Source organism: Hyperoodon ampullatus (assembly GCF_949752795.1).
Source record: "Hyperoodon ampullatus genome assembly, chromosome: 11".
Taxonomy (NCBI): Eukaryota; Metazoa; Chordata; class Mammalia; order Artiodactyla; family Ziphiidae; genus Hyperoodon; species Hyperoodon ampullatus.
Window position 1 is genome coordinate 60472329 of NC_136924.1, and position 18483 is coordinate 60490811.

The following is an 18483-nucleotide window of genomic DNA, read 5'->3' on the forward strand; positions in this document are numbered from 1 at the left end:
TACTGAGCCTGCGCTCTAGAACCCGCGAGCCACAACTACTGAGCCCGTGTGCTACAACTACTGGGCCTGCGCTCTAGAGCCTGCGAGCCGCAACTACTGAGCCCACATGCCACAGCTACTGAAGCCCACACACCTAGAGCCCATGCTCTGCAGCAAGAGAAGCCACAGCAATGAGAAGCCTGCACCGCGATGAAGAGTAGCCCCCGCTTGCTGCAACTAGAGAAAGCCCACGCACAGCAACGAAGACCCAATGCAGCCAGTAAATAAATAAATAAAAATTAAAAAAAAAAAAAGAACTGCTGGGGAAGCATCAAGTCTCTGCAGACAAATAACAGCTCAACTTGGGTGAGTTATCCATATTCTGCAAAGGAAGGAGAATTTTGTCCTTTAATTATAGGAGAACTCCATTTTTTAAAAGACTCCAAATTTTAAAATAACAACGGTTACTGACAGTTTATACTTGCTGTATGCCAAACACCATGTTAAGTACTTTATATCCATTAACTCATTTGTCCTACCTTTCTTTGCCTTCTTTCAGCTTTTATGTATGGCTGTTTACTATGCAAGGGGAGTGGCCCTTCTAGGAAACAGCCAAGTCCTCCCCATGCTGGTGTTCTCACACACCTTTTATTGATAGATTCTAGTCTCCAACCAACCTCAAATTTGGTGTTCCCTAGCATTTGCTTTCAATCAGTTTGTCTTTGCAATCCAGTGTTCCCTGTTCTGCCTTGGTAACGCATTGCCCATAGGCATCTGGGTTTCACTGGAAGATCCAAAGCCAAAAAGTCCTTGCCCTGAGACTGCTTCCCACCTTTAGGGATCATAACTGAATTTACTCCATTTCCCAAAGAAGTAGTGCAATACTAGAACTTTCTAAAAGCATTAATACCTCCTTTATAAGCCTATATTTCTAAGGTGGCGCGTTAACTTTTAGCTAAGGAATCGAACTTCCAGGCTCTTCCACACTAACTACCAGGCTTTTCACGCCTTCCCTGCATAGTATTTTAAAGGTATTTAAATGTTTACTAACTGAATAAATTAACCAGTATTTATTCTAAAAGCATTCAGCATATACCATCAAGCAGATGACTTCAAATTCTGCAAGTCTGAATTTAACTTCTATACTTTTTCCTGACCTCCCTTCATGTCTAATATCTCCTAACTAGTCTTACCACCTCTGGTCTTCTACCCCTCTGAACCAGCTGGGATAATGCACCTAGTGTTAGCTTTCTCAAATATATGTTATCATGTCATTTCTCAGCTTATAAACCTGTTAATGTTTCCCAGTCACTTCCAGAATTAAATCTCCTTCATGAGAAGACTCATACCTAGGGACTTCCCTAGTGGTCCAGTGGTTAAGAATCCACCTTCCAATGCAGGGGACGCGGGTTTGATCCCAGTCAGGGAGCTAAGATCCCACATGCCGCGGGGCAGCTAAGCCCCCATGCTGCAACTACTGAGCCCTCGAGCTCTGGAACCCGCCCACCACAACTAGAGAGAAGCCCACGAGCCACTGTTAGAGAAGCCGGAGCGCCGCAAGGAAGAGCCCGTGTGCTGCAGCTAAGACCCGACGCAGCCAAATAAATAAGTAAATATTAAAAAAAAAAAAAGACTCATACCTACCTTTTCTACTGGATAACTTTACATATTTCTTTGCTACATGATAATATGCTACCATCCTTTATTTCTAAAGGCAAATTTAATACCATCCCAGGTGTCTAAGATTCTAGGCCAAATATGAGGGCCTTGTTTTAAAGAGTTCAAATCTTGCTCTTCATTTTTTAACTTAGGCTCTAACAGAGAACCAGTGGCCTCAGAGAACCATTACAGACCAACAGGAGTCAAGAGAGACAATACTGCCCCATCCTTCTCTCGCCCAGTAAGAATATCTCAGTCCTCTAGACTCTCATATATACTGCCCTGTTCTCTTTTACGTACATAGGTAAACAAGGATCATTAGTTTACATTAGTTATTATTGTCTCTCCAAATAGTTTCTTTCGGGAAGCCAGATAAGCTTTACCTAGAGGCTTTCTTGACCTTTTTTCTTGAATTCTCTTGAAAAGAGAATATTTTTCTATTTTTTCTCTTTGGAGACTATATAGTAGTTTCAGAAGCTGTTTGGGAATAGCAAAAGAGAAAAGTTTTGGGGTTTTTTTTTTTCCTGAACTACATCATTTTTTCTAGGAATTTTTCTGGCCTTGCAGCAAGTTTATCGTTGACTAAGTCATATTTTTAGATTATAGCTAAGACATTGTTAAAACCAAGGTTATAACCATGGTAGTAACCCAAAAGCTTCTTTTCAATTTATTTCTTTCCTCAATAACCCTTGTGTTCTTATTTGGACAGTCATAGAATCATTGATACTTCCTCTTAGGAATATTCTCTCACATTGGGAAAGGGGATAGATGAACTCTAGCTGAGGCAGGTGATCTCATCTGCCAGTGCTTGGCACATGATATGATGCTGCTAGAGTTGCTTCTGCTATCATTGTTACTGTTGGCATCATCATCACCCCCAGGCCTAGAATCTCTTATTTATTTATTTATTTATTTAGGGGCGGGGTGGGGGTGTGGCACACCATGCGGCTCGCAGTATCTTAGTTCCCAAAACCAGGGATTGAACCCAGGCCCCAGCAGCGGAAGCGCCGAGTCCTAACCACTGGACCACCAGGGAATTCCCTAGACTCTCATATTAGAAGAAGCTTGGTTTTCTCAGCTAAGGATCAATAATGGCAATTCCTTAGAGATGAGGAAAGGCATGTCTTAGTGAATGATCTCCAGCAGTGATCTTCTTATTCTGAACTCAGAAACAGCCATGATTAGAATATAGTTGATAATCTTCTTGGCCTCTACTTTATTATTATTTTTAAAAATATTTATTTATTTATTTGGCTGCGCCCAGTCTTAGTTGTGGCATGTGGGATCTTTGTTGCTGCATGCGGGATCTTCGTTGCGGCGTGTGGGATCTTTTTGGTTGCAGCATGCGGGATCTTTATTTATTTATTTTTTTTTGGTGGTACGTGGGCCTCTCACTGTTGTGGCTTCTCCCATTGCGGAGCACAGGCTCCGGACGCGCAGGCTCAGCGGCCATGGCTCACGGGCCCAGCTGCTCCGCGGCACGCGGGATCTTCCCGGACTGGGGCACGAACCCGCGTTCTCTGCATCGGCAGGCGGACTCTCAACCACTGCGCCACCAGGGAAGCCCATGCGGGATCTTTAGTTGTGACGTGTGAACTCTTAGTTGCGGGATGTGGGATCTAGTTCCCTGACTGGGGATTGAACCTGGGCCCCCTGCATTGGGAGCGTAGAGTCTTAGCCACTGGACCACAAGGGAAGTATGTCCCTTGTTGCCTCTACTTTAAATCAGATGGTGCACTTACAACAGTAGTGATAATGGGGGGGGCCTAGACCACTAGTATTTGATTATTATTACATGTCTACTAATTCAGTGGAGATTTCAACATCATTCTTAAAGTATGTACTGCCATTTTCTAGCACTGGATGTATGACTTTTAGGTTTATTTGCCCTGTTTTTGTCTTGTTGTCTGAAAGTTGCTGAAAAACATGCATGTGCCCTGCCCTGCACTTGTCGATTATCACTACCACCACAGAGGAATAATTCATATTCTTCTGGCACGTGGATTATTCTGTATGGAAAATCCTAGTGTAAGTGCTGGCAAAGAGAAAGAGAGGGGGACAAGGATAGGAAATATAAAGGGTGTATCAAGAGCTACAATAGGACATGAGGCTTTGGGCCATTCCAGAATGTGGTATTGGGTTTCTTCTTTGCTGCAGTATAGAGCTGAGGAATGAACTGTGTATTTGCAAGTGGGTACACATTTGTGATTGTGTATAGTGACAAAAATAGGTAAATACTTGCTTCAACATATTTAGCTTGAGCAAAGGTTTTTATTTTAAAGTTTGCTAAAGGTCAGAGGCATGAAATGTAAGAGGCACATTTCACATTAAGATTCTTTGGGGGGAAGTTTTCCCCTCTTTGATATTCATGTTTCCCTTTTTCTTCTGTTACCACTCTAATCCCTTACCACTACTACCAAAGAAGAGAGAGAGGGGGAAAACCTGGAGATGCAGCTAGTATTTTATAGGGAAGTAATTCCAAATAGATTTATACTATACAGTGCTTTAAGCCAAGGGAGAACTGGAATATGAGTGTGATATAGTAAAATGCACTATATTATAGGTAATTATGCAAATTTAGAGGATTATGAACCATATATATGTATATACACTAGAAGCCTAATTAGAGCATAAGGGTATAAAATATGCCATGAAAGAAATGGATCCATGTTCCAGTCAACCTGGTAATTTTTCTCTAACAGAAGTACCCCCCTACAGAAGGGGCCCCAAAATGTAGCGGAGTCTGGTTGCCTGTCCTGGTATCAGTAGTGAAAGATTACAGATGTTTCACCCCAAATGCTGGATTTCCTTAACCATACTTTATCTATTATTCATTCATATTTAAACTTTTAAAAACTTGTAAATAACTTATGACTAAACCCCTATCAGCATGGTAACAGATTTCATTTTTTACTACCTGGCATGGTAATTAGTATTTCATTTTGTTTGTCTAATCTTATAATTTTCAAGCTCCTGCAGGTATTTTGCAGTCTCATATTCTACAGTTTTATGAATAATCTATGCTCACCTTATCTATCACCTTCATCATTTAATAAATTTTTATTAGCTCCTCTGTGATTTTTGAATGGAACCTAGATTTTATTAGTCTTGTCTCATTACACAGTTTACTTAAGAGGCGTACATTAATTGTGTCTCCAGCATCTGTATGATAAAAACATTCCTCTATAACAAAGTACCTTTTTTCAAAACCTTTAACAAGCTTATTTTGGCCTCTCATTTTCCCTGAAAGTTAGGTAGGACAGTTAAATATTTTCTTATTTTATGGCAGAGAGGAATTCCTTTAGGTTTCTTTTTTAACTCTCTTTTTTAAAAATTAATTAATTAATTAATTAATTAAGGGCTGCATTGGGTCTTTGTTGCTGCGTGCGGGCTTTTCTCTAGTTGCGGTGAGCGGGGGCTACTCTTTGTTGCAGTGTGCAGGCTTCTCATTGCTATGGCTTCGCTCGTTGCAGAGCACGGGCTCTAGGCACATGGGCTTCATTAGTTGTGACATGCGGGCTCAGTAGTTGTGGCTCACGGGCTCTAGAGCGCAGGCTCAGTAGTTGTGGCGCACAGGCTTAGTTGCTCCGCAGCATGTGGGATCTTCCCGGACCAGGGCTCGAACCTGTGTCTCCTGCATTGGCAGGCGGATTCTTAACCACTGTGCCACCAGGGAAGCCCTTTTAACTCTTTTGATGACTTCATTGCTGTTAAAGTTTGGAATCATTTTTTCCAAGGGGCCAAGATCTTCCTCACTCTTCAGCATCTAAATGTATAATTCTTCTGACCTTCTGTTCTTCATGTCTCCCTGCAGCCATATGTGTCATTGTCTCAGCCAATGGCACCACCTAGTCCAAGCAACAGTACCCCTAACAGCAGCAGTGGGAGCACTGTAAATGACCAGCTGAGTAAAACCAACCTCTACATCCGGGGATTGCAGCCAAGCACTACCGACCAGGACCTAGTCAAGTTGTGTCAGTCGTAAGTTGGGGTACATAGGGGTAGGTCTCCAGGGACATTACAGATTTGGTGATACTGGCTTCTTACCAGATACTCTTATCCTGAAATGCAATATTATCAATATTTTGCTTCTAGCCCTATAGTTGCAAGGTTTCTTAGCAGCCCCTCTTAGAGAAATTCTACCTACTACTAATATGTAAAACTTTTATGTGTTTCTCTGAGGAAAGCTGGATAGGGCTGACCTTTGAAGCCTAGTTAGTATATGACTTTGTTTCCAGCATGTACCCAGAACTGATGGTCTTAGTGGAAAGATTCCTGTCCTTACACCTTGAATAGAAATGCTCAGTATCTCTAAAGATATTGATTAGTAGATAGTGAGAACCAGCAGTAGGGATAGAAGAAAGTGGGACTAGCCAATTGAATTATATACTTAGGAGAGTTTCTGCTGCTAGAGTTATTCTCAGTGACCCAGAGGAGCCCTCAAATTAGTGGATAAAGAAGAAAATGGAGAAAGAGTTGTCACTTGGCATCTACCCCCTAAAGATCTTTGGGGTTTCTTCAGCATAGATTTGAGTCATGAGGTGGAGACAACTACCATGGAATTAGCCCAATTAGGAGAGCTGGAAAAATTGCAAGAATGCAGAGAGGCCAGCTCAATTCCATTTGGCAGAAATATATGTGTTTCACATCATTTATATGGAGGACTGATTAGAGGCAGAAGTCTGGTGGGATGGTAATATTAATGGGGAAGGGGAAATCGAGTTTAGAAAGAAATAAAAGTAGGAACCTTAGTCTGTGTAAATTTACCATCTTTTAAAACTCTATTGAAGTATAACAAGCATACAGAAAAGTGCACAAATCAGAAGTGTTTATAGAACAGTGAATTTTCACAAGGTGAACACATCCTTGTAACAGTCCCTGGTAACCAGATCAAGAAATAGAACATTACCAGCTCTTCAGAAGCCCACCTCCCAGTGACAGTCTCTCCCCCACCCCCAAAGGTATCTACTGTTTGGCTTCTAAACGATTGATGTGGCTTGTTTGAACCTCATATAAATATAATGATATAGCACATACCATTTTATGTCTGGTTTCTTTTGTTCAATGTTGTTTGTGAGATTCATCCACATTGTTGCATATAGCAAAAATTTGTTCATTCTTATTGCTTTATAGAATTCCATCATAGGAATATACCACAGTTTATTTACTTGTTCTACTGTTGCTGGACATTTGAGTTGTTTCCAGTATGTGACTATTATGGATACGGATAGTGCTGCTATGAACTTGTACATGTCTTTTGGTGCATGTGTATAAGTATATACATTTATGTTGGGTATATACCTAGGAGTAAAATTGCTAAATCATAGGATATACATTTGTTCAGCTTTTGTAGATACTAGTAAACAATTTTCTAAAGTGGTCAATGTAACTCAAACTCCCATAACAGTATGAGTATGTGGCAGCTGTTCCAAATCCTGAAGAGGCAGAACGTTCTCCCCTCAAAATGTAGTTGTATGAGGCATCAGAGGTACTCTACAAATCCCTTACTCTACTGAGGTAGTGGTTTTTGGAAGTTTGCTAGCACCAGGCTGCACAAAATCAGTCTCTAAAGGCTAGATGTGTGTATAAAATCTGAATCTGTTACCTCGGCTTACCTTGCTAGGAGGGTATTTAAATGGAACTTAGGGAACTTAGTCTAGGACTAGTAATTTTTTTGAGGGAATGGGAATTGGCAAAAATATTGGTTTATGAGGGAAAAGAGTATCATATCAATCTAGTTCCTTGATTTCTGCACTCTGTATTTCTTGTACTAAATATAATGTGCTGCAAAAATCAATCCTCTCACTCCACAAGACAGAGAAAAAACCCAATTCTACTTCACTATACTTTTAGACTTTCATTTTGCCCTTCCCAGTAGTTGCCTTACCTTCTGTGTCTGAAGGGATGAGAATAGTCAGTGTCAGCATGTACAATAAAATGGAAGTAAGGAGCCCAGTGGGGGACCATAGAGAAGTAGGAATGAGGAAGGGAAAGAATAGGTGATAGATGAGTTATGATGAAAGGGAAGCTGTGAAGAGCTGGTAGGTGGAATCCTCATGGGTGTGTGAGCTGGGAGGGACGCCTTTCTGTGAAGGGTGTTTCCCATGCATGGGACTTCCTGCCTTTGTCCCAGTTATCTCTCTAGGTTGTACAGGAAGTAAATGTTGCTGGATCCTAAGCCCTGGTGGGCAGGAAGGAGAGGCGTGGAATCTGGAACTGGAACTCCTGGTTCTCTTGGAAGGGCTCCTTTGGAGGAGGAAGCTGCACGATCCAGCTGTTGCCAGCTGAAGTGGAAATTCTGACTCAAAGTCTCAGGCTGCTCAGACCACAGCAAGCTCCACCCTGGGGCCTCGATAGGGATAGCAGCGTGTGTGTCCTCTGGCTTACAGTCTCTTGCATCCCTTCCTCTCCTAAATTTGGGAAAGAATCCAAGTATGTAGCCCTGAAGGGTTAGGTTCGCCACATCCATTCTAGCCTCCAGGGCATCGCTTGGCTTATTCTGTCTAATCCAGTGGGTCACAGAGCTCCACTAAAACAGTCAGTGAGAGGCTGCCAAGGAGCGAAACAAATACATCAATCATCATATGTTCTTTAGGGATGGGATGAGAGGAAAAGTAGAAAAAAATGCTTGTTTCAGGTATTCATCTCAAATTCAGTCCCTGCCAACTGTTTTTAGTTAAATTTTATACTTCTGACTTTGTTAGTAATTTCTGTTCTGTCTCTCTAATATTTTCACCCTCCTGGAGTGGAATGTAGAGACGTATTTATAGTAGAACACTTCTAATATAATCCCTGACCTGTGATAGATACTCCACTGCTCAGGTTTGGGGAACTCCACATGACTCTGCTGCCAAAGTATAATTTTCAGAAAGTTGAAAAACATAACTCTCCTACAGATATAGGTGAACGCATGCCAAATATTTATTTTACTCATTAGTGAGGGAACTAGCAGGATGGTAAAATGGGTTCAAAGAGCATTTGAGGGACTGAGTATTGATAGGGACTGAAGAAAGAATGTTGGAATAAGATTACTAGGTTACAGAGAAAACTGGTTCATACCCTGTAGGACTATAAAACAGTAACCTTTGGGATCATCTTTTCTAATGGACAGAAATTATTTGTGTCTCTACTAGTAAAAATCTACAAATTAATATATATCTTCACAAAATCTGGGCCCTCATCAGTAATAAATAGTAACTGAAACAAAGAAACATCCCCCTAGATAACAGAATATACCTTGAATGGGCCTTGTAGACAGTGTTTCAGAATGACATTGAAAGAATGTGCAATCCTCATTTTGCTTTATCGTCAAGTTTTGGATAATTTTCTTAACACAGCTGTTGCATTTGCTTTTATGCCCACTCCCCTCCCTAATATACTGAAATCTTGACAATAAGAAATAGAAATCAGGGAATTCCTTGGCAGTCCAGTGGTCAGGACTCGGTGCTTTCACTGCTGGGGCCCTGGGTTTGATCCCTAGTTGGGGAACTAAAATCTCATAAGCTGTGAGGTGCAGCCAAAAAAAAAAAAAGAAAAGAAATAGAAGTCTTAGAGATTAAAGCAGGAAAGAGCCATTTGGTTAAATGTTGAGGTCCCATGAATATAATAATAATATAATATAACATATAATAATAATAATAGCAGTTAAGAGTGTTCAGGTGTTTACCATTTGATAGACATTAGTACTTCGTATTCGTGAACTCATTTCATATTTCCAACGATCCTATCTCCATTTTACAGATGGTGAGACTGAGGCACAGAAAGGTTAAATGACTTGTCCAAGATCACACATAGCTATAAAGTGGCAGAACCAGGATTTGAACAAAAGCAGTTTGGCTCAAGTTGACCTTCAGTCAGGGGGCCAGTAGAAGGGTGAAGAGTGGGGTGTCAGAGAAGAGAAACAGTTTTTCATGGGAGGAATGGTGTTTGTTCAAAGAAGATAAATAACATCAAGGATTATTTTTAGTCCTCAAGGAATTCTAGCCAGAGCTCTGGCCTTACACACTGCTATGTGGACACCACCAAGCTTCTTTCCCAAAAAAAGACAGTAGTCTTTTTCTAACTAGTATCTGAGTCTTATTTGGGGAAGAAGAGAGAAATGTGTTGATAGTGTAGGGACTGCAGTTACCTTATTTCTTGTAGGTACCTTTGGGGAATAGGTTTATATGATAAGTGTGACGTTTTTAAATTCATTTCTTCTTTGTTCTAAGGTTTGAGTAGGGACAGTTTTCCTAGTGGGAGGGAAGACAGGGCATGGATTCATCTAGATGTCTCAATCTCTGTCCTAGTCTAAATCCCTGTCCCCAGATTATAACTTTGTATTTTCTTCTCCCTTAGATATGGCAAGATTGTCTCCACTAAGGCCATACTGGACAAGACCACAAACAAATGCAAAGGTAAGAGAACAGCTGTTCTTGGTGGTGGAGAACAGCTGTAAGTGAGGCCATCCCTTGCCTTTGCCCTTTATTGCTGCAAGTCCCTGGTTTCCAGTGCCAGGGAGGAGTCTTCAGGGTTTTCAGACTTAAAGGACTAGTAGGTATTTAGATTCTTTGTGACCAGATAGCTAGAGCTGAAAATGCTGTTTTGGGGACCCAAGGCTAGAAGCCTGCACAGAGTGCCTTTGAGTCCCCTGGGCCTACTTTGGGTGTCATGTTTCCCTGGATTGGATGGTAGATGTTCATTCGTAGGTGAGTTTATTTCTACTTAGCAAAGCATTGTAAATGCCTTTTGTTTGTGGAGGTGGGTTGGGTTTGTTGGGGTTTTGAGCAATTCTAGGTGGGGATGGAAGAGTGGAAGGAGGGGAAAGGGCTGTACATTGGGGTGAGGAGGGGCTTCTATCAGCAGGTGCCTGATTATCTGCTGTGGAGAGGCTGTATTTCCTACATGCCTAGCATTTCTGGGGGTGTGCCTAGAAAAGAGAAGGGGGTTCTTTTGGAAATAGAGGGGGGCTGTGAATTATTAGAGGAGCCTAATTCTTGAAACCTAGGATTTCTTTTTTTTGTTTGTGTGGTACGCGGGCCTCTCACTGTTGTGGCCTCTCCCGTTGCGGAGCGCAGGCTCCGGACACGCAGGCTCAGCGGCCATGGCTCACGGGCCCAGCTGCTCTGCAGCATGTGGGATCTTCCCGGACCGGGGCATGAACCCATGTCCCCTGCATCGGCAGATGGACTCTCAACCACTGCGCCACCAGGGAAGCCCGAAACCTAGGATTTCTTAGGGGAGAGGGAGGAAGGCAAGGATACCATAAAGACCTCATTGCCCTTGGCATTCTTAGCTATAAAGTAGACCAAATCTCACAGGGTTTGAGGAGCACGTGGATAACTACCTGAAACCTCTTCATTTCTCTCCCTCCCTACCACTTCTATTGCGTGGATCATAACTCCTCCTCTGTTTCCTGAAAAGCCTGGGCCTCCTACCTCCCTCACACCCCCCACCTCCCAGTGATGCTGTTTCCCTGTTCCAGGCTATGGCTTTGTGGACTTTGACAGTCCTTCAGCAGCACAGAAAGCTGTAACAGCACTGAAAGCCAGTGGTGTGCAAGCACAGATGGCAAAGGTAAGGGTACTACCCCGTGTCTGTTCCTCTGAGGGGTTGTAGTTAACACCAAAGGCTTCCAGAGGTTTAAGAGCTATGCGGTTGATGGGCAAGGGCTGTCTGCAGTGCTTATTTATTTATTTATGGCTGCATTGGGTCTTCGTTGCTGCGTGGGCTTTCTCAAGTTGTGTTGAGCAGGGGCTGCTGTTTGTTGCGGTGCATGAGCTACTCATTTCAGTGGCTTCTCTTGTTGCGGAGCATGGGCTGTAGGCACGCGGGCTTCAGTAGTTGTGGCTTGCGGGCCCTAGAGCACAGGTTCAGTAGTTGTGGCGCACGGGCTCCATTGCTCTGCGGCATGTGGGATCTTCCCCGACCAGGGCTCGAACCCGTGTCCCCTGCATTGGCAGGCGGATTCTTAACCACTGTGCCACCAGGGAGGCCCTCTCCCACCTCTTCTTTCTGGAGAAAAGCCCTCTGACATTAGAGTGACTTAAGACTTCCTGTGAGACTAGAACTTTCAGGGCTCCATGGTGACCCAGTGAGCTGTACATCTGGCTCTTAGTGCAGCCCCCTGCACATTGGCTTCCCTTTTCCCTTCTCTCCTCCTCCTGCTTTCCCTCCATCAGGGAGTGTACAGGCATTCCTACTAAGAGGAGTCTGCTGTGGCTGGAAGAGCGGCCTGGGGGGATTACCCAGAACAATGCAGCCCGGGAAGCAAAGGCAGTCCAAGAGAATCCAGCCTCTGGGACAGGCCGTTGGGCTGTTGGATAGGAGAGAAGAGAGCTGCTCTGCCTAGCTCTTAAAGAAACAGTCAAAAACTTCATTGATGGCTTGTATTGTGGGCTTGTACAGTACTAGAAATATTAAATCTGTGGGGATTTTTGGCCCAGACTCAATATATAACCCATGACCCATGATAGTGGGACTAGGCGTTACAAATCGTTAAGATTCTCTTTGTTTATGTGCATGCCTTCCTGCTCTCTCTTTTCTGAGATGTCATTTTGTGGCTGCCCACTGAGGGTAGGAGAGGGTTAAGAGATGTGAAATTCATTTTTTCACTTTTATTTCTATAGCAACAGGAGCAGGACCCCACAAATTTATACATCTCAAACCTCCCACTGTCAATGGATGAGCAAGAACTGGAGGGAATGCTGAAGCCCTTTGGCCAGGTTATTTCCACTAGAATCCTTCGAGACACCAGTGGGACCAGCAGAGGGGTTGGCTTTGCAAGGTGAGGGATGCCAAGAATGGGAAATGATGAGGTTAATAAGGAATGTCACTTAGAAGGTCACCAAAAAGTCTGTGCCCTGCTGCCCCCAGGACCAAACTATTAGTCGAAAGTACTTGACAGTAAATCAAAAGTTCATTTAATTTTTTTTTTTTTTTTTTTTTTTGTGGTACGTGGGCCTCTCACTGTTGTGGCCTCTCCCGTTGCAGAGCACAGGCTCCGCGACGACACGCAGGCTCAGCGGCCATGGCTCATGGGCCCAGCCGCTCCGCGGCACGTGGGATCTTCCCGGACCGGGGCACGAACCCGCGTCCCCTGCATCGGCAGGCGGACTCTCAACCACTGCGCCACCAGGGAAGCCCCAAAAGTTCATTTAATTTTAGGTCACAATACTCACAAACCTATTTTCTCCCAAATCTTTATCCTTTCCCCATTACTTCGTGCTATTCTAGCCTTTGTTTCTTTGATTCAGACCTAACCAGAATAAAATAATTCCATATCTTCTTATAGTTTACTGAGTATTTCTCATCCTATTATCTCATTTAATCTGTGAAATAAATATTAATTCTCCATTTTATAGAAAAGGAAACCAAAATTCCCAATATGAAGTGATTTGCCCAAGGTCTCACAGGAGCAGAACCCTTATCCTTCTGGCTTCAGGATCAGCAGGATGAAATGAAAGATTTGGTCTACCTTTTCAGATCTGTTGAGAATCTCAGATTCTAGAACCAGCTCTGCAACTAACTGCCCGTGTGATATCAGATCTTTATGAGCCTTGGTTTACTCTGTGAAGTAGAGATTTAGATGAGTGATTTTCTTAAGGTGTTCCCTAGAGCTGCAGTTTTTCAGGGTACCTTCTTCTGAGCTTAGGGTCACTATTGGAGGGCTTCAGCCTCTTCTAGCCCACTTAGGAAATGGTTCTGCTTTTATTTAAGATTTTTCTTGAAAGGAGATTCTGTTGCCTTTCTAAAAAGTTTGAAAAGTATTGGAGTAAGTGATCTAAAAGTCCCTTTTTCTTTTATGATATCTTCTCTGGTCCAAGAACATTCCTTTACTCTAGAGTGTTTTAGACCTTGAGAACAAGGAATAGGACCTTTTCCCTAGCCAACTCAATCTTGGTGGCACCACCTGGTGGCAATCCCAAGTATAACTAATGGGGAGTTTCTAAGGTTTGTGATCATCAAACTTTTTTGCTCCATACTCTCTTAAAGCAAAAGCTCCAGTTCATGGCACCTTAGTTGTCTCGATAATTTTTTAGCCCTAGACAAAAGAAATACTTAACAATCCAATTTATTAAGTAATTAAATAGTCTAGACAATTCAAAAAGTGTTTAATAAATATCTTAACAACTTTGTAGTTATTTGAAAAAACATTGAAAGAAAATATTTTTATTTCATTCTTAAATAACTATACTTTCTAGTGAATGTGTGCCTGTTGGACACTACACAACTTCTCGAACGTCGGAATCAGATTGGACACTTACACCCTCATTTCCTGTTACACGTTAGTTTTCTCATGGTACTTGCTTTTGTCATAGCAACCACTGAAAAACCAGCTTTGCAAAAATATGTTATCTAAAGGATTGTAGGGTGACCTAATGTTGAAATGAACTGTTTAGAGTTAGTCGTCTTTACAGTAGATATCCAGTAGGTATTGCTGTATTTTCTTCAGAAAGTTAAAATATTCCTTGTTGTGCCTCCGTGAGCTCATCACAATGGCCCAGGGTGCCTCAGAGCCCAGTTTGGGAAATATGGCTTTGAAAACTTAAAAAACTATGAAATCTCTTGCATGTTTCTACATTAATACCTACAGATATTCTTCATACATTTAGATTCTTGCAAAGTATAATTTCCAGCAATTTATAAATATTGACATTTTAAATAAAACTGTCATATCATTTAAAAATGTATCCAAATGATATCTAAATGTCATAGCAATTTTTTTTTGTGGTATGCGTGCCTCTCACTGCTGTGGCCTCTTCCGTTGCAGAGCAGAGGCTCCGGACGCGCAGGCTCAGCGGCCATGGCTCACGGGCCCAGCCGCTCCGCGGCATGTGGGATCTTCCCGGACCGGGGCACGAACCCGCTTCCCCTGCATTGGCAGGCGGACTCCCAGCCACTGCGCCTCTAGGGAAGCCCTAAATGTCATAGCAATTTGATACACAAAATCATTTTAAAAATACCTAGGGCATTTTTTAAAAAGTCTTCTTATAGTGTTCTGTTTTTCTTCTTGATCTTGTATTTCCCTACAGAATTGTATTCTAGTGTAAAATACTTTTTTATAGTTGAAAGTCTTTGTATGGATCATTGTTACACTTCTCTGCAATGAAAATATGTATATAATTTTTTTTTCCTGTGGCCCTGAGTCTATATGCATTAATCCATAAGAAAATTATCTTTATAATTAGTTCACAGTTGCCCCAAACAATATAAATATATTAAGATGTTGATACAAAATTGTTTCGTATAAAGTAAATTTTATTGGAAATGCTCCTTTTAGATTTATATAATTAGATCATGTAGCCATCAGTGAATATTGTTTATTGCTGTAACAAGACAGAGTTTAGTACCAGTTCTGTTCCTGTGTTTTGTTTTCATGGTGAGGAACCTTGTTCACATAAATAAGTAAATGGGAATGGAAAGTTTTGCTAAAATAGGAATTCTTTGAATTCCTTCTGAATTATATGCCAAGACCAGGGTGATCTATCATCCAAAATGACTTTTTTATGTGTCAGTTGACAACTTGTTGAGTCCTCTAGCTTGTGGGAAGGAAGAATTGGAAACATATGACTTAACAAAAAGATTTGTAACTCAGTCCTCCATGCCTTGTGTTGAGCTTTGGGATGAGTACGAAGTATATTGAGAAGAGTGGTTGTAAGAGGGGACTTTAGCCTTGATCATTAGTGATCACAAGCTCTCCCTCAGGCACATCAGTTTTAGGAAAGAGTTTATGAGGAAGTTGAGGTCCTGAAAGTGATTCTCTTAAAACCCTCCATGCCTGCTCACCCTTTTGAAAGACTAAGGAGCAGGAGTAACCCAACTCAACACTTTTTGCTCTAGGGCACCTAAGTTTCTTTTCTCTAAAAGTTTCCATTTGAGGCCTTTTTTTAGTAACTGCCTTCATAGGAATGGTTCATATCTTTAGTGGTTATTGGCATAGAAAATATACTGAGACTTACTTTAAATATGGAAAGAGGGGAAGATACTGTACCCTGTATTATATAGATCTTTATCATTTTAGAACACATTTATATGCATTATCTTATTTGATCTATACAGCCCTGTGTAATAAGGTAGATGAAGATTTGAAGCAGAAATGAGGAATGAGTCCGAAGGGTTTTTGTGCATTTTCTAACTCACAGAGCCTTTGAGCGGTGAACAGGTGCTGGAATCTAGATTTTCTGATTTCTTACTCAGTCCTCTTTCCCCAACAAGACACTTTAACTCAGTAGTTCCTAACATTGCTTTTTCTATCACTCTGGACCATAAACCCTGTCTTAATACTCTTTCCTCCCACAGACTCATGAAATCTTTTTTTTCTCCCATTTAAAAAAAAAATTGAAGTATAGTTGAATTACAATATTGTGTTAGTTTCTGGTATACAGCAAAGTGATTTATATATGTATCCTTTTTCATATATATGTATACATATGTGTTTATAGGTATATATAGATAATATATGTATACATATACATATATATTCTTTTTCATATTCTTTTCCACTATGATTTATTACAGGATATTGAATATAGTTACCTGTGCTATACAGTAGGACATTGTTGTTTATCTGTATTATATATATTAGTTTGTATCTGCTTACCCCAAACTCCTAATTTATCCCTCCCCACCCCGACTCATGAAATCTTAATGATGTTATCAGTAGCTATTTAGACCTTGACAATTATAACCAGAAGCAAAAAATAAATATTGGCAAATTCTTAGCTTGTACAGTTTTATCAAAGTGAGGGAAGAGGGGAACCCCTGGTGGTCCAGTGGTTAGGACTCGGCACTTTCACTGTTGTGGTCTGGGTTCAGTCCCTTGTTGGGGAAGTAAGATTCCACAAGCTGCACAGCGTGGCAAAAAAAAAAAAAAAAAAGTAAGGGAACAATTTCCATTAGGAATTTTGTAATAAAAAATAATGGTAACAGCATTGTATTCTTATTTAGGGACCCAGACACAATACTAGGCCCATCTATCAGTGTCTTCTTTGGAATATTCATGGTTTGAATGAAACCATGAATCCATTATTCCTTTCAGGACCCCAACAGGAGCCAGTTGAGAAAACCTTCATTAGAAGCTGGGGTTGCCTCTTTAAGATACCTTGACTTTGTGTGGAGGAAACTCTGTATTTTTGTAGTGACAACTTTTGGAGCATTTGTGGGGCTGGGAACTTAGAGCTTTCTCTTCGAATATAAGGAGAGTACAGATGCTGGAGAAGGTAGACCCTAACTCCTCTTGTGCTCCTTAGGATGGAGTCCACAGAGAAGTGTGAAGCCATCATCACCCACTTTAATGGAAAATATATTAAGACACCCCCTGGAGTACCAGGTGAGGCATCTGGGAATCAGGCTGAGAGGGCCGCAGTTTATGACTTCCTGTGAAGATTCTGGAGGATTTTTGCATGAGTGAGTGGACTAAGTGAGGTGGGACTCAGCTGCCTGTCTCCTTTCTCTCTTGGCAGCCCCATCTGATCCCTTGCTTTGCAAATTTGCTGATGGGGGTCCAAAGAAACGACAGAACCAAGGAAAATTTGTGCAAAATGGACGGGCCTGGCCAAGGAATGGAGACATGGTAAGAGGCCCTCTAGGAGACAGGAATACTAAGGACATTAAAATATAATGGATGGGGCCTTCCCTGGCGGTCCAGTGGTTGGGACTCTGTGCTTCCACTGCAGGGGGCATGGGTTCTATCCCTGGTTGGGGAACTAAGATCCTGCCTGCCGAGAAAAGCAGCCAAAAAAAAAAAAAAGAAGTGGAATGGAAATTTCCATGGCCTGATTTCTGTGGTAAACTTGAGAGCTACAGTATGTAACAGAGATGCTGGCTGCTTAACATGCTCTTCAGTGTGGACCTTGAATGGAATTTTGCATCCTGCACAACCAGAAAAACCCTGGAACAGTTGTAGTGGGATTAGTTCAGACTTCACTTTTAATCAGTTGAACCAAAAACATCCTCAGCCTTGAAATTCTGGGCTTGTTCCTGTTCTCACCTAAGGGCTCACAATGTGCATGCTGTGTTCTTTCTTTATAGGGTGGTATGGCCTTGACCTATGACCCCACCACAGCTCTTCAGAATGGGTAAGGGTGTTTTCTATAAACAGGCCACCTGAAAATGACAACGGCCTGTGTCCAGGCACTGGGATGTTTCACCTTGATATTTAAAGAGTAGTCAGTGGTGGGACTTCCCTGGTGGCGCAGTGGTTAAGTATCCGCCTGCCAATGCAGGGGACACAGGTTCGATCCCTGGTCCGGGAAGATCCCATATGCCGTGGAGCAACTAAGCCCATGCGCCACAACTACTGAGCCTGCGCTCTACAGCCCGCAAGCCACAACTGCTGAGTCTGTGTGCCACAACAACTGAAGCCCGCACGACCAGACCCATGCTCCACAACAAAGAGAAGCCACCACAATGAGAAGCCCATGCACCGCAACAAAGAGTAGCCCCTGCTCGCAGCAACTAGAGCCCGCACACAGCAACGAAGACCCAACGCAGCCAAAAATTAAATAAATAAATTTATTTTTTTAAAAAAAGAGTAGTTAGTGGGAAGTGGCTGTGTCTATCAGTGGGGGCCCTTGCCTTGTAGTTTCCTGTGACTCCTTACTGATGAGGTCCCTTCCTACAGGTTTTACCCAGCTCCTTATAACATCACCCCCAACAGGATGCTTGCTCAGTCTGCACTGTCCCCGTATCTTCCATCTCCTGTGTCTTCATATCAGGTATGTTGTCTTCATATCAGGTATGTTCATGCCCAGAAAAGGGTGTGGTGGTTTTCTCTACCATTGTGTTTTAGGCTGGGAACTACTTGTTCTTTTGTTTTTTCCTTTATACATACTATACACAAATAGTTTTACATAAAAGCATAAC

At 42.1% G+C, this 18483-nt stretch overlaps 1 protein-coding gene across 2 annotated transcripts in view; it reads left to right on the top strand.

Moving 5' to 3' along the window:
• Nucleotides 1-18483, top strand: part of RBMS2 (RNA binding motif single stranded interacting protein 2) — a 59348-nt gene that overhangs the window by 34955 nt on the left and 5910 nt on the right. For both annotated transcript variants that reach the window (XM_079714722.1, XM_079714723.1), the window contains exons 2-9: nt 5453-5619; nt 9976-10034; nt 11102-11193; nt 12246-12403; nt 16869-16948; nt 17082-17191; nt 17650-17696; nt 18242-18335. In XM_079714722.1, the coding sequence (XP_079570848.1) occupies nt 5453-5619; nt 9976-10034; nt 11102-11193; nt 12246-12403; nt 16869-16948; nt 17082-17191; nt 17650-17696; nt 18242-18335 (807 nt within the window). The remainder of the gene's footprint in view (nt 1-5452; nt 5620-9975; nt 10035-11101; nt 11194-12245; nt 12404-16868; nt 16949-17081; nt 17192-17649; nt 17697-18241; nt 18336-18483) is intronic.